General features: G+C 33.0%; 1 protein-coding gene across 1 annotated transcript in view; it reads right to left on the bottom strand.

The window, feature by feature from the left end:
- Positions 1-14,710, bottom strand: part of LOC145268367 (uncharacterized) — a 399,446-nt gene that overhangs the window by 26,480 nt on the left and 358,256 nt on the right. Inside the window, exon 12 of the mRNA XM_080123915.1 lies at positions 13,509-13,579. Coding sequence (XP_079980041.1) covers positions 13,509-13,579 — 71 coding nt within the window. The remainder of the gene's footprint in view (positions 1-13,508; positions 13,580-14,710) is intronic.

The raw sequence follows: 14,710 nt of genomic DNA, 5'->3' as shown, positions 1-14,710 counted from the left end.
AGGTTATGAAAAAAAAAAGCTATATTCCAGACATTTAATTCAGAAATTTACATTTTTATAAAATGAGGCATTTTACACTTGATCAAAGTTATAAGACCAGGTGTATAAATTGTCTTTTTTTTTAGTTCAGTTACAAATTAGCAATCACTGCGTAAAGGTGTCACCACGCCTAAAGCAAGCAAACTTACCAAAGTTGAGCGTGCTACATTTCTAGATTTTCATAAGCAACGTCTGTCACAGTGGGCGATCGCAGCTAAGGTAAATCCTAGTAAAACTGGGATTTGCAATTTTCTAAATAACAGTGAGACCCCCCCCCTACTAATATTTATACTGAGTAGAAGAATAAGACCGGTTGCTGTGAAAAACAGGGGACTTTCTTCTAGTCTAATTAAGGCAGTCACAGATGCTGATCGAAGTCCAGTAACCATCAAACGACATCTACGAAAAAAAAGTATGGTAAATAAAAAATGTAAACAAATTCCTGATGCCTTCCAACGATAGTCATAACGAAAACATGCCTCCTGAAATTTTCTCCACTAGTCATAGTGGTGGAGGGTCCCTAATGGTATGGAGTAGCTTTTCTTACAGAGATAAAGATTCATGTGTTGCAGGGTCGTTAGACAGTGGCTGGTTATATTAGCATGCTGCAAAAAGCATCGTTGATGACGGAGGGCTATCGCTTGTATGGGGATAGATGATTATTCCAACAGAATAATACTGCAATCGACGCTGCACGATGGACCTTGGCCTTTCTGCAAGAAAATGGGGTCCATCTCTTGGGGCATCCTGCATGCTCACTGGATCAAATCGAAGATGTTTGAGAATGGATGACAAAAGATGTTTATCGAAATGGCAAACCATGCTCAACAAAAAATGAACTTTGCGAAGCTATCTTCAAAAGCTGGAGCACCCCCCCTCCCACACCTTAATAGAAATATTTAATTAATCAATTAAGGTTGAAGAAACATAAAAACTCAAGCCATTTTTAAATCATCTGTATTTGATTGAAATATGTACAGTGAAACATGTGTACGTTAATAGTTTATATATATATATATATATATAAATATATATATATATATATATATATTTATATATATATATATGTGTGTGTGTGTGTGTGTTTCTTCTGGGGAAGACAAGCTTTTTTAAGCCATCTGACGAGGACTTTTGGTCTAAACCGACCATCTGTCCGAAGCATTAGCATGACCAGTGTCCTGACCTTGTGAATTAATGAATAAATAAATGTGTGTGTGTGTGCGTACGATGAAAGAAAGAAATGTCCTGCCAGATTGTAGATTTTGTCATTCCGCCAGATCGCAGAGTGAAAATCAAGGAGACTGAGAAACGAAGCAAATACACGGAACTGGCTAGAGAGCTTAAAGGCATCTGGAAGATGAAAAACAAAATCAAGATAACACCACTAATAGTAGGAGCGCTAGGAACAATACCGAAAAACTTTGAAAAAAAAAAGATTGGGAAAGATTGGAATCAGAGGGATGGTTGAAAAGATACAACCGATAACAATAATGAAAACGGCTGAAATATTAAAGAAAATCCTTGAATGCGGAGACTAACACACACGACATACAGAAAATGCTACCGATATAAAATACAAAGGGACATCACTTGGAGTTACGAAGACTAAAACTGCGTAGCTGTAACTTAATTCCTTCCCCTCCCCTCCCCCTTTCTGTGTGTATGTGTCACCAAAAACTGATGCTACACCAAATAAGCGAGGAGTTTCAAAGAGGATGGAAAGATCGAGGAGAGAAAGAACTTGCCAGACATCCACTGCATAAGTGTAAAGAGGAGAAGGCTTATTGCCATCCAAATTTCAGTGAAGACCAATGGTCGCCGCCAACTAGAAATCAATGGTAAGTTGCTGTTACGATAACACAAATTCATCTACAAACGTTATCGAAAGAGATGGTGAGTACTGGAAATCTGGAGAGACTTGTTGTCACTCACACTCCAGAGAACGTTGCAGATTAACACCTTCCCCTAAAAAATAACTTCTTTAGGCCATTGCGTGAATAAATTTTATGAAATAATCGCAGCATTTTTTTGCCAATTCGTAATTATAACTTATTGTTGTAAAAAACAAAAGCTATTTTTAGAATTCTGCAACCTATGCTAATTCATTAAAAAAAAATGTGGTCTTTCTTTTTTCAGGAGATTACATGCAAACAGCTTGAAAAACCTAGCGGTAAAAAATAAAATAAAACAACACAAAGTTACTTTCGCATATAAAGTTAACGTAAAGTGATCAAAGAGCAGGCAGTAGGATATCTAGTCAATTTTGTTTGTTTTAAATCTTAGTTATGTTAATGTTCCTGATCAAACGTTAGAATAAAATGTCATTGTGAAAGAAAAGTAATACAAAACACGCCTCCTTCCTAGTACTAAATTCTAAAAAAAAAAAAATTTTCGTTTTAAGTGTGTTTGCATATTATCACCTGAAAAAGTAGAATCTCTTTTGGGGGATATTTTAAATGTAAATATAATTTCTTTTTTATTTTTAATTTAACGGATTTCCTTTACATGTTTTATCCAAGAAATTTATAAACTCATTATGCGATTTTCATTTATATTTTTTACTTGTGCTACCCCCACCCGAAAAAGAAATGATAAAACACGAATTCTATCAGTGATAACCAGACAACCACGGGATCAGACCGGCGCAGTTTAAAAAAAAAGATAAGAAAAAATAACTTGTCAGGAGCGTTTTAAATCTTTTCATAACCAATTGTGAACTCTGAAAGGTATCATATATATACTGCTAGCGATTAAGCGCTAAAATATGTTTGAACATGTCAATACGATGGAGTAAGTTTACTTTGTTTGCCACAATTTATTTAGAAAAAATAATTAAATTAGACCAGAAAAGTCTATGTTAAATCTGGGGATGGAATTCTGGGTCCTGTAGCTCTTAGTCTTGTTATAAATAAACAAACACTTAATAAATGAATGAATAAATACACCTGTGTTTGATTAATGGTCAAGAAAACAATTGGAAGAATTGTTTTTCGAATCAAACATGAGTTTCAAATATCCGGTTTCCGATAACGACTCCAATACCTCATGAAGTTCTGATTTTTCTAATTTTCAATTCTGATTCCGATTAATTGTCTCAACCCAATCAACATATATATATATATATATATATATATATATATATATATATATATATATATATATATATATATATAAAGCTGAATGTGTGTGTGTGTCTGGTCACGAATAGGCTCCTATATGGTTGACTATGTTAAAAAAACTGATTATATATAATGATAGAAGATGTATCGAGACACAGGAATGGGTATGTTTGATCTTGCAGAACGGCGGTTCATTAAAATTGTGGGGTCTGCGTTCGAGCCTGGTCCACAAAGTATGGAAATACAAAAATTTAAAAATGAAAATAAAACGTTTACAAGTGTTTTTTTTTTACATAAGAATACTTTGATAAGTATGTTTTAACTTAAATAGGGATGGTATAATAAAATTGTGGGGTCTGCGTTCGCGCTGGCCTCCATAGAATGGAAATAGGCACAAACTTTAATAAAGACTTTTCATATCTATCTGCGTAAGTATACTTTGATAATTATGTTTCAGTTTGAAGAAATATGGTATAATAAAATTATGGGGTGTTCGTTCGCACCTGACCTCCATAGAATGAAAATATGTCACAAAGTTTAACAAGGTTTTTATTATAGATCCACAGAATATTGTGATAAGTGTTTCAGTGTGAACAGGTATGGTATAATAAATTATGGGGTTTATCTATTTTATTTTTACTTTCATCATATTTTGCTTTGGCTTTAATACCCCCAAATTCGAAGCTATCTCTTTACAACCCTTCCTTTTCATAACCTATCATACTTTCATAAATCAGAGTCCATTTTCTGTAGGCTGTTTTTGAACCCAGTCAACGGCGGGCACTTTTGTATACCCGTATATCAAATTTCGAGTACATAGACTTAAAATTGACAGAGTTATTGCGTAGGGAAATGCACAGACACACACACAGAGACACGTTCACGTTTATATATATATACTAGCATGGGTGTCCGGCGTTGCCCGGGTGTTTGGAGGTGCATGCTGAACGAAAAAGGTCAATTTTTTAAACTTTTACCCCAATTATGACCCCCTTAACCTTTATTGCTTTGGGTTCAAATCAAGCTATTTAGTTAGATCTATGTCAAAGGAACCTATATCTAAAATTTCAAGTGTTTAGACCCAAAATTGTCGGAGGAGTTCGGTAGAGTTCTCAAAGGTCAAATCGTTGAACTTTGACCCTTTAATAGCCAAATTTCTGGGTGAAAACCGATCACTTAGATTTTCCCAAATCTCAGTACCCTGTATATCAAATTTCGAGTCTGTAGACTGAAAATTGTCTCTACAAACACACCACGATCATCCATGAAATTTTCTATTTGGCAAATCAACCCTAGTGTTCTGATTCCTTACTCCTCCCCACACCTTATCATCCATCACAGACCCCTGTCTTCCTTGAATCTCTTTCGCCACTCCAAAAAATGATTATTCATGCAAGATGGTCCAAAAGCAGTCTGAAGCATTCCATACGTTTCTGTGGCATTTATCCCAAGTTTAAAACAGAATTTTATTGCATATCCTTATTCTAAAGTGTTCTCACGTCCAGATTGCATTTTTGAAATTCACCAGCTGTGACAATCAGGCTTTAGTAGAGTGTATTCCAATTCCTGCTGTAGCTGTTCATTTAAACCTGAAATCATAAAAATTGATGAGTCATCCCATAACATGTATAGCAATAACATACTGAATGTTCAAGAATTTACGACAGTATTAAATGCCTGTACAAAATGTCTGGAAACTTATTGAAGCCCCTTCGTATATACGTATACATATATAATCATATGTATATATGTTTAAAATGGCATATTATATAATTTAAAATAAAGTTTCCTTGTAACAGTTGTAAATAGCTATAACAGTGTGTATTTTATTTTGAATGTGATTTTAAAATGTATGCATATATATTAGATGTAATAATATATTTATAAGAAGCGGGGATTTTATTATCGGTGATGCTGTGTATATATATATATATCGAAGTTTATAGACCGTGGACATTGAGTCATTTTGTGTTGTTAAACAGGTAAATTATAGCAATACATACTCGTTTCTATAGATGTCATTTTTTTTTTGTTTTTACTAAAGCGTGTGCGATTCAAATCGCTTTTCAATGGTGACTCACACAAGCTGCCGAATTATATATTTTTTAATAATCATATAAGGCTGCATTAAAAATATATAACAGTTAAAAACAAAAAATAACATCAGTTTCTATAATATATGCCTGGGTGTTTATGTGGGTGTACTTGTAAATGATTAAAATAATTTTAAAATCATATTTCAAATAAGAAGTATACGCAAATGTTTACAACTATTTCAAGACAATGTTTATTTTAAATTATACAATTATTCAACTTTTCAAACATCGAGTCCTGTTTATATGGTAGCCTCCTTCAGGCTTGACAGAATATGGATACCCACTGTAGGGTAGTCTGTGCCTTGAATATTTGTGGTAAGAGTTGCGCAATACTAACCACACCTCTCTTAAGTCAACGTTGTAAGTGAAAGTTCAAGAAGACTGGAAACAATGCTGAGATAAGTGGAGACCACACACAAAGCCTAGAATTACCAAATGGTCACTCATCTAGTATTAACCAGACTCAGCGTTGCTTAACTTCGATAACTTGACGAGAAAAAGTGTCAACGTGATTATGCCATATATATATATATATATTCACTTACTCAATTTTTGTTACAATGCTGCTTCTTTCAAACAAATGTACATCTCCACAGATTTTTAAAATAACATACATATATACATATATATATATATATATTATATATATATATATATATATATATATATATATATATATATATATATATATATGTAGCTACTCCATTTACTCACATAAAATTAATATACAAAAGTATAAATTTATGTGTAAACTTTAAGTATTTACTTCAAAAGTGCTCAATACGTAGGTAGAGCTAGTTAGTAATTTATAAAATATATATGGCGATTAAGCTACACTGAATATTCCGCGTTTCATCCACTCTACGATTCTTCAGGCTTATGCGCATATATATATATATATATATATATGTATATATATACATATATATATATATTTGTTCATATATATATATACATATATATATATACATATATATATATTTGTTCATATATATACATATATATATATTTATATATATATATATATATATATATATAGATATATGTATGTATGTATATGTATATATATATCAGTGTTGGGACGATTAATCGAAATCGGAATCGGGAATTGGAAAAATCGGAACTTTTTGGGGTATCAGAATCGGAAAAATCTCTGCCTATATGCTAATCTAGTTCTTTTAATTATCTTTCCTTATTTTATTTTGTTTGAAAAAAGAAACCTTACACTACTAGTAGACATAGTAATATAATAAATACTTATTTGTAACTACGAGTAAATCTAAAAGCTATAGATCACCCCCGCAACTGTGTTCTTACATCTGAGAAAATATATGCACATGTGTGTTTACAGTAATCAGTATAAATATAAAATATAAATATAAAATATAAATCAGAAAATATATGCACATGTGTGTTTACAGTAATCAGTATAAATATAAAATATAAATATAAAATATAAATCAGAAAATATATGCACATGTGTGTTTACAGTAATCAGAAAAAATAACAATGTTATAGTTAAATATTTAGGGATTTAGAAGAATCGAAATTGAAATCAGTAATTGTATCAGAATGTGGAATTTAGTACGGAATCGTCCCATTACTTATATATATATATATATATATATATATATATATATATATATTTGTGTGTATGTGTGTTTGAGGGTATTCACAGACACGTATTTCGTAATTTGAAGATTCATCAGTGTGGCTTTAATGCAAACAACGCCTCGACCTCGGCGCTTGAACTACAGATCTTTAGTCACTACTTAATGCGAAAGTCCAACTTCTCAGCTGTCTTGTTCAGCTGGTTAATCTAGGGGAGATTTACCATATTTAATTACGCAATCAGTTTCTGTAAATAATTCAATTCCGTTCAGGGAAGATTTCACTTCGGTAGAAAAATATTCATTATATAACATTAATTCAAACACGTTTTATTAAAACATTATTAAACAGGGCCAGCAATGAAAATTTAACGCATTTTGAAAAGGAAAGGGAAAACGTCATATCTTGGCCAATAATTGATGCATTCTGAAAATCTAAGTGCAACTCTTACAGGATATTTTGCAAATAAAATTCAATCCGAGAAAAAGCGTACCTTAATCCTAAAATTACGCCGAAACTTAAACGCAAAAAACGCAACATTCTCGTTATTCTTCGTTTGAACACAAACATATGCGCTACATATAACTAAAGCTTCAATTATCAGTTTTAATTGGTGCGCTTTTCAAATAATTGTTTACATTTATTGGAAAACGATGATAATATTGGGTACAGAATTAACTTCATAATAGTTTACTATATTTGCTCCTCATTGCTATAGTTATGTGTCTTATTGAGAATGACACGATATGCCATGAACACAGAAATAGATGAAAGTACAAAAATAGTACGTTCCCTTCAGAGCTAAAGGTAAATGACTATAGTGTATATAACAATTTTGCGATATTCATAAGCTTAAGTTATTTTATATCTTACTAATCTTTTTTTTTTTTCAAAATAAAAATTGTACATTTTACAGAATTTTTTCGTTCACAGTGAACAACCAATATTTCTATGTCCATATTGGATATTTCCTTGCATACATTCATAAAAAAAACAAAAAACAAAAAAACAAAAAAAGAAACACACACACACACAAAGTTCTCAAAGACAAAAATGCATAACAATGTAATAGATAAACATCTTTTTTCTGATGAGTCCATGGAAGAAATATCCTATATTAACATACTAGCGGGGGTACCCGGCGTTGCCCGAGTGTTTGTTTCCGGGACGGGGGGGAGTTTTAAAAAATGTTATGGTAGGTAAGTAGGAAGGATCAAACCCGGAGTCATGAGTAAAAGTAGGAAAATAAAGTGTGAAAAAAAAAAAAACATCTGCAACGTTAACAGTTCGGCCACCAAGAAAAGTCCATTCCAGTTGTTTAGGAAAAAAAAAAAAAAAAAAAAAAACGACTACGGTAGGTCGGCGCGAACGTGAAAATATAATGTGAATTGTCCAGCACGCTAACCACTACGCCACAGAGCACTGCAGCTTAGTTTAGTGATTTTAAATAACTTCACATAAAAGAACTACGAAGCCAAACCGGTGTTCTCTTCTCAACTGTTCCTTGTGAACGATCCCCAAACGGTGTTAAGTGGTGGCAGGGGGAGGAGGAATTTATTAGAGAGAAAATATTTTACCACTTCCATTGATCTTAACCGATTTTGGCCGTGACTTCTCAGCAGAAAAAGTATAGAAATCTAAGATTATCGAGGAATTTGAGAAATAATAAGCCTATAACACACCTCAGATATTGTTCTGCCGTTTGTGCATATTATATTTGCATGAAATATCTTGATTTTTAATCCTGTTAATGTCAAAATCAGACGGGAAAAAATGAGTTCATTTTATTTATATAGAGAAGAGAAGAGAAGAGAAGAGATTATAAAATACTAGCGGGGGTACCCGGCGTTGCCCGAGTGTTTGTTTCCGGGACGGGGGGGAGTTTTAAAAAATGTTATGGTAGGTAAGTAGGAAGGATCAAACCCGGAGTCATGAGTAAAAGTAGGAAAATAAAGTGTGAAAAAAAAAAAAAATCTGCAACGTTAACAGTTCGGCCACCAAGAAAAGTCCATTCCAGTTGTTTAGGAAAAAAAAAAAAAAAAAAACGACTACGGTAGGTCGGCGCGAACGTGAAAATATAATGTGAATTGTCCAGCACGCTAACCACTACGCCACAGAGCACTGCAGCTTAGTTTAGTGATTTTAAATAACTTCACATGAAAGAACTACGAAGCCAAACCGGTGTTTTCTTCTCAACTGTTCCTTGTGAACGATCCCCAAACGGTGTTAAGTGGTGGCAGGGGGAGGAGGAATTTATTAGAGAGAAATATTTTACCACTTCCATTGATCTTAACCGATTTTAGCCGTGACTTCTCAGCAGAAAAAGTATAGAAATCTAAGATTATCGAGGAATTTGAGAAATAATAAGCCTATAACACACCTCAGATATTGTTCTGCCGTTTGTGCATATTATATTTGCATGAAATATCTTGATTTTTAATCCTGTTAATGTCAAAATCAGACGGGAAAAAATGAGTTCATTTTATTTATATAGAGAAGAGAAGATAAATATTTTATTCCTCATGAAGGAAACAAATCCGTAAAATGTACTGAAGTTTGTTATTTTTGAAAAAAAATAATGACTGGCAAGATAGATAAAGCCTTGGACTTTGGAATATAGTAAAATTCTTGTTTATTCATACATGCCCTGTTGTTATATATTAAGAAATATCAAGCTTCTAATTTACAAAGGATTGTTATACATAAAAGATAGAAACTGTTTGCAAAAGTGTACATTTCACAAAATCTCTTTCTCTCTCTCTCTCTCTCTCTCTCTCTCTCTCTCTCTATATATATATATATATATATATATATATATATATATATATAGCTACATATATGTATATATGTATGTGTGTGTGTGTACGAGGCGCCTTAAATAAGTTTCCATACTTTTTTGTATATACTTAATAAGTAGATACTAAAAAAATCAGAAGGTTATTGCTATACATCTTATGAGATGACTGACCAATTTTTATGATTTCACGTTCAAATGAACAGCTACAGCACGAATTGTAACACACCATACTAAAGCCTGATTGTCACAGCTAGTGTATTTCAAAAATGCAATCTGAATGTGAAGGCATGTTAGAAGAACGATATACAATAAAATTCTGTTTAAAACTTGGAAAAAATACCACAGAAACATATGGAATTCTTCAGACTGCGTTTGGACTATTAGACTATCGTGCATGAATCGAGTATCATTTTTTGAGTGGCATGAGATTCAAGGAAGGTTTTGAGGGATGATGAAATGTGTGGAATGAGTAAGGAAGCCAGAATACCAGAGTTGATTTGCCAAATAAAAAAGTTCACAGATAAGGACTTTTGTGTGTCTATAGAGACAATAAGTGTACATTTTGATGCCAGCGTAGGAAGTGTACACACAATTATTCGTGTGGAACTGAAGATGCAGGAGATTTACACGAATTTTATCCCAATAATGTAGTCCACAACTCCATTCTTGTCACAGATTTTTAATTTTTTTATTCTATTTTTTTTTTACACAGTGATCACCACTTATCAAGACCCGGAAGCCACTCAGGGATAAGGGTTATTGCAAGTACATTACGTTAGTGTGGAGATTTGATGAAGTGTTTACTTAAGGGGGCGGTTCATTAGGAATAGGTTAACATTGGACTTGAAGACGAATCAGTATATGTACACTTATTATTTGACTAAGATGAACAGTACGACAGTTATTCACCCTCCCTATACTCCAGATCTTGCTCCCTGTGACTTTTGGTTATTTCCTTAACTCAAGGAAAATTTTAGAGGTTGTCGTCATGAGACAATTAAGGAGATGAAAGAGGCTGTGACGAAGGCCATTGATACGCTCACACAAAAGGATTTCCATAAGGCCTCCAAGAAATTGTTGGATATGCAGAACAATTGCATTGCAGCCGGGGGGGGGACTAAAGTTTCATGTGTGTACTATGAATAAAGGTGCTCATACAAAAAATCTGGAAACTTATTGAACGCACCTAATATATGTGTGCATATATATATATATATGAATATGTATATATATATATATATACATATATTCATATATATGCTTGTATATATATTCATATAGACATAGTAAGTAATGTAAAAACAAATTTATATAGTGCTGATAAATTCGAATATGAATCAATTTCCTTAGTTAAATAAATAATATTCAATAACGCTTACAATAAAATGTTAAATCGAGAACGATTTAATAATACTTTTGAAACACACACACGCACACACACAAACACACACACACATAACTCTTATACATTATCCCAGCTTTCTATAAATTATTGAAGTAACATCCACAGTTCGTAATACCTTTAGAAATGTTCTAACAACTGTCATGTACAGTATTCCACCTTTTCTTTTTTAAGAAGTGCAAGTAAATATACATGTTCCATCCCCATTAGCATACTTCTCTCCGTCCCACGAGTACAATAATATATATATATATTGCTCCTCCCTATAAATGAGGCTGGACGTGACACAAGGTTGAACTTAATGTGATGCGTGATCGTTTCTGAACACCAGACAGGAACACATAGTTGGTAAAGAATCTAGCATAATATATTTTCTTGTTGGCTTTTTAAAGTCAGACCCAACGAGTAATTAAACTGACAAATCAAACGTTGCTTCTTAGTAGCAACTTTTCATTTGATATTGATATATTGTTATTGGAAATGTATTACCGCATTTAACTATGATTTATTTAAGAAACTTACTGATTCGTCTCAAACGACTGCTAGAATGAACCATTTTTTTAATATAATGCTAAAAATAAAATCAACAATGAGGATAACTCATTTCAAATTGAAGAATATGCTAGGAGTTGTGTGTCATGCATTAAAAGATGTGAAAAATATAAAAATTAAAAACTGAATTGACTTCACGGAATCCTGGGTAACGTCGAGTAGATAGAGTTAATTACCTATAACAATTACCTGATCAAACCAATCACTATTTCCTGATAAGGGTACCCCAGGCAATAAACCTCTTATTTACCCCCTTTTCGTAGGAGGTAATGTATAGGAGGATGACCTCCTGAGAACAGATACTATACTCTAGTCCCAATCACATGACCAGATAAAAAATGTAGGTATTAACATCTCTTCCCCAACGCGGGACGCAAATTCGGAAAGTGGAGATGGAACGACGAACGCAGAAGAGACGCACTCTGTCCTACAAACAAACAAAAATGCCTGAGCAGGCGATTTACAAAACAAACAAACAAACAAACAAACAAAAAACTAACCCCTTCTCTAAGAGAGAAAGTAAAGAGGTGGGTGGGCATCTTTGAACTGCGTGGAAGACGTTTGTCCACCTGTTAATGTCTACATCTATTTTTAATTCAATGATATATGAAACGATGAAAACCCACGATCCGACCAATGCGTTCTTTTTAAAGACCTTCTCCGCCCTGTTTATTTTATAACGGCATTTAGCCTAGTCTCTTGGTCTGCGTCCGAAATAAAACGATTCAAAATAGCCGAAAGATTTGACCTATTTTTCTTCGACAATGCTACAAAACAAACAAACAAACAAACAAACAAAAAACTAGTTTGAAAAAATGAAAAACGAAGATAAAACAAAGAAAAAAGGAAGGAAAAAGAAATGTAAAGAAACATATTTGAGTAAACACGTTATATTAAGAAGAGGTAATCAAGGATAAAAATGCGTCATCTTATATGTATATTTCTTAATTTTTTTTTTCATATACATCCTGCGTCTCTACAGAACGGATAGTCAATAACAGTGGCGGGTAGAAGAGGGCATGGTGATTCGATGGGGCGGTGCCCCGGACATCCAACTATGTATTGAATGTATTATATTGACATCCAATCATATTAAAACTATTCCTCTTTCCCATATTATTTCTCAGTACTAGAACCTATACTTGAGTCTATCGGGCTATTGAATCAAGAAATTGACCTAGTATATAATCATCAGGGCACCACCATAGTTTTCACGTTCAGTAGGTCACACCTTAGTCTAAAATAAAAATAAAAAATCATCACACGCGCAGATACAATAGGTGCATCTATCATAGAATAAGTTATTCCAAGAATTCTTCATTAAAACAACTTTCTTTACAGAACTCGAAAAAGGTCGGAGATTATATTGGTCAAAACTTTTTTAAAGATTAACAACCAAAAATAGAAGATTAGTTTGAATATATATATATATATATATATATATATATATATATATATATATATATATATATATTACACAGTGATCACGACTTATCAAGGCCCGGAAGCCACTCAGGGATAAAGGTTATTGCAAGTACATTACGTTAGTGTGGAGATTTGATGAAGTGTTTACTTAAGGGGGCGGTTCATTAGGAATTTGTTAACATTGGACTTGAAGACATCCAAGTTGTAGTCCGGTGGGAAGCAGGCACACGGAACAGAGTTCCACAGGCGTGCAGTTCTAAGAAAGAAGCTCTGTTCATGGAATCCGCGTTTTGATCTAGGCACAGATATAGAGTGGGGGAAATTTTTCACAGTGGATTCAGCTAGACGGGTGTTTTTCGTGAAAGATTGGCGAGGGGGGCAGAGATTGGAGTTCAGACGAGCACCTGCCATATAAATAACACATTAAACTTTAACAAGAAAAAAAAGTAAAAAGGAACGTGACTTACTGAGACGCATCCTTCAAGAATTTCATCTGATGTGGAAATAAAAGTAGCCGTGGGTTTCGCTTCTCCGCTTGCTGAAAATAGAAAATGAAAATAAATTTAGTTGATTGATAATCGATCAAGGCGCCGGTAATCAAATATATTTTGTTTACTCGTAGCGTTTGTTTTAGTTTTGCTGAACAGGTATTTCATATTTCCTCTCTCTTGTGTGGGACTTTTGCTTTGCAATCTTACAACTCTTACGCCATATTAGTAGAATGCAACTTGAAATTATTAATATCTATTGCCGCATATTTTTGCGAGGCTGGAAGCATTATATAATTGTGAAAGAACTACATAGAATATGTTGTTCAAACAAAATAAATTGTTTTAGACTATTAAAAAAATACTAGCTGAACCTGTGAAAATTCCGCAGCGGCATCTTCAATATATTGCTGTTGGGCATTCTGTGGACGTTCTGCGTGAATAGAGATCCCGCAATATTATTGTATCCATTTTGTTAAAACTGTAAAAGTATTTATCTAAGTAATCCAATACCCTCATAGGAGTTTGTGATATATTTTCATTGTATGGACGCCCGGCGCGAACCTCACAATATTATTATCCCATATTTAGACAGAACAGATATTACCCTTGGATCCTAACCAGAAGTCCAAGAAGGTATATTTTAATTTCATGTACGGCCCAAAAGCGACATTATTTTTTTTTAATTTAATTTTTTTTTTACGTTGCGTCTTCAGTGATCGGGAGATCCTATTTATTAAAAAGGAGGACAGCAGGTGATAACATACTTATTAACATTAAATTAGCGTACCTATATACTAATTTAATATTCGTAGTATGTTATCACATTCTAACCTCCTTTCTAATAAATAGGATACCCGATCGAATAATTTATGATCTGGAAAACGTGACACAGGTACGTACGTTAAAGATACTACGGTATTTATATATAGATATTTATTTTCTTATTATTATCACTTAAGTTGTAATTGATGGTTTGAAATACATTATGACGTCACACGGAAACTATACTTATTTTGTTATGTTAATGTTTTAAGCTCTATTTATAAGAAAGTTCAAATAGGTCAGTTGGTAGAAAATCAAGCTGAAAATCTTCAGGTTTCGGTTTGAATTTTTGATCATTGCACTCGCTTTATTTATTTTTTTTTTGTAATGTATTATTTACTATTAAATTGAATTAA

This window comes from Euprymna scolopes, chromosome 43 (assembly GCF_053919585.1).
Source record: "Euprymna scolopes isolate OS-2025 chromosome 43, ASM5391958v1, whole genome shotgun sequence".
Classification (NCBI taxonomy): Eukaryota; Metazoa; Mollusca; class Cephalopoda; order Sepiida; family Sepiolidae; genus Euprymna; species Euprymna scolopes.
The sequence above is the reverse complement of the archived record's forward strand: the minus strand, read 5'-3'. Positions and strand labels throughout refer to the sequence as shown.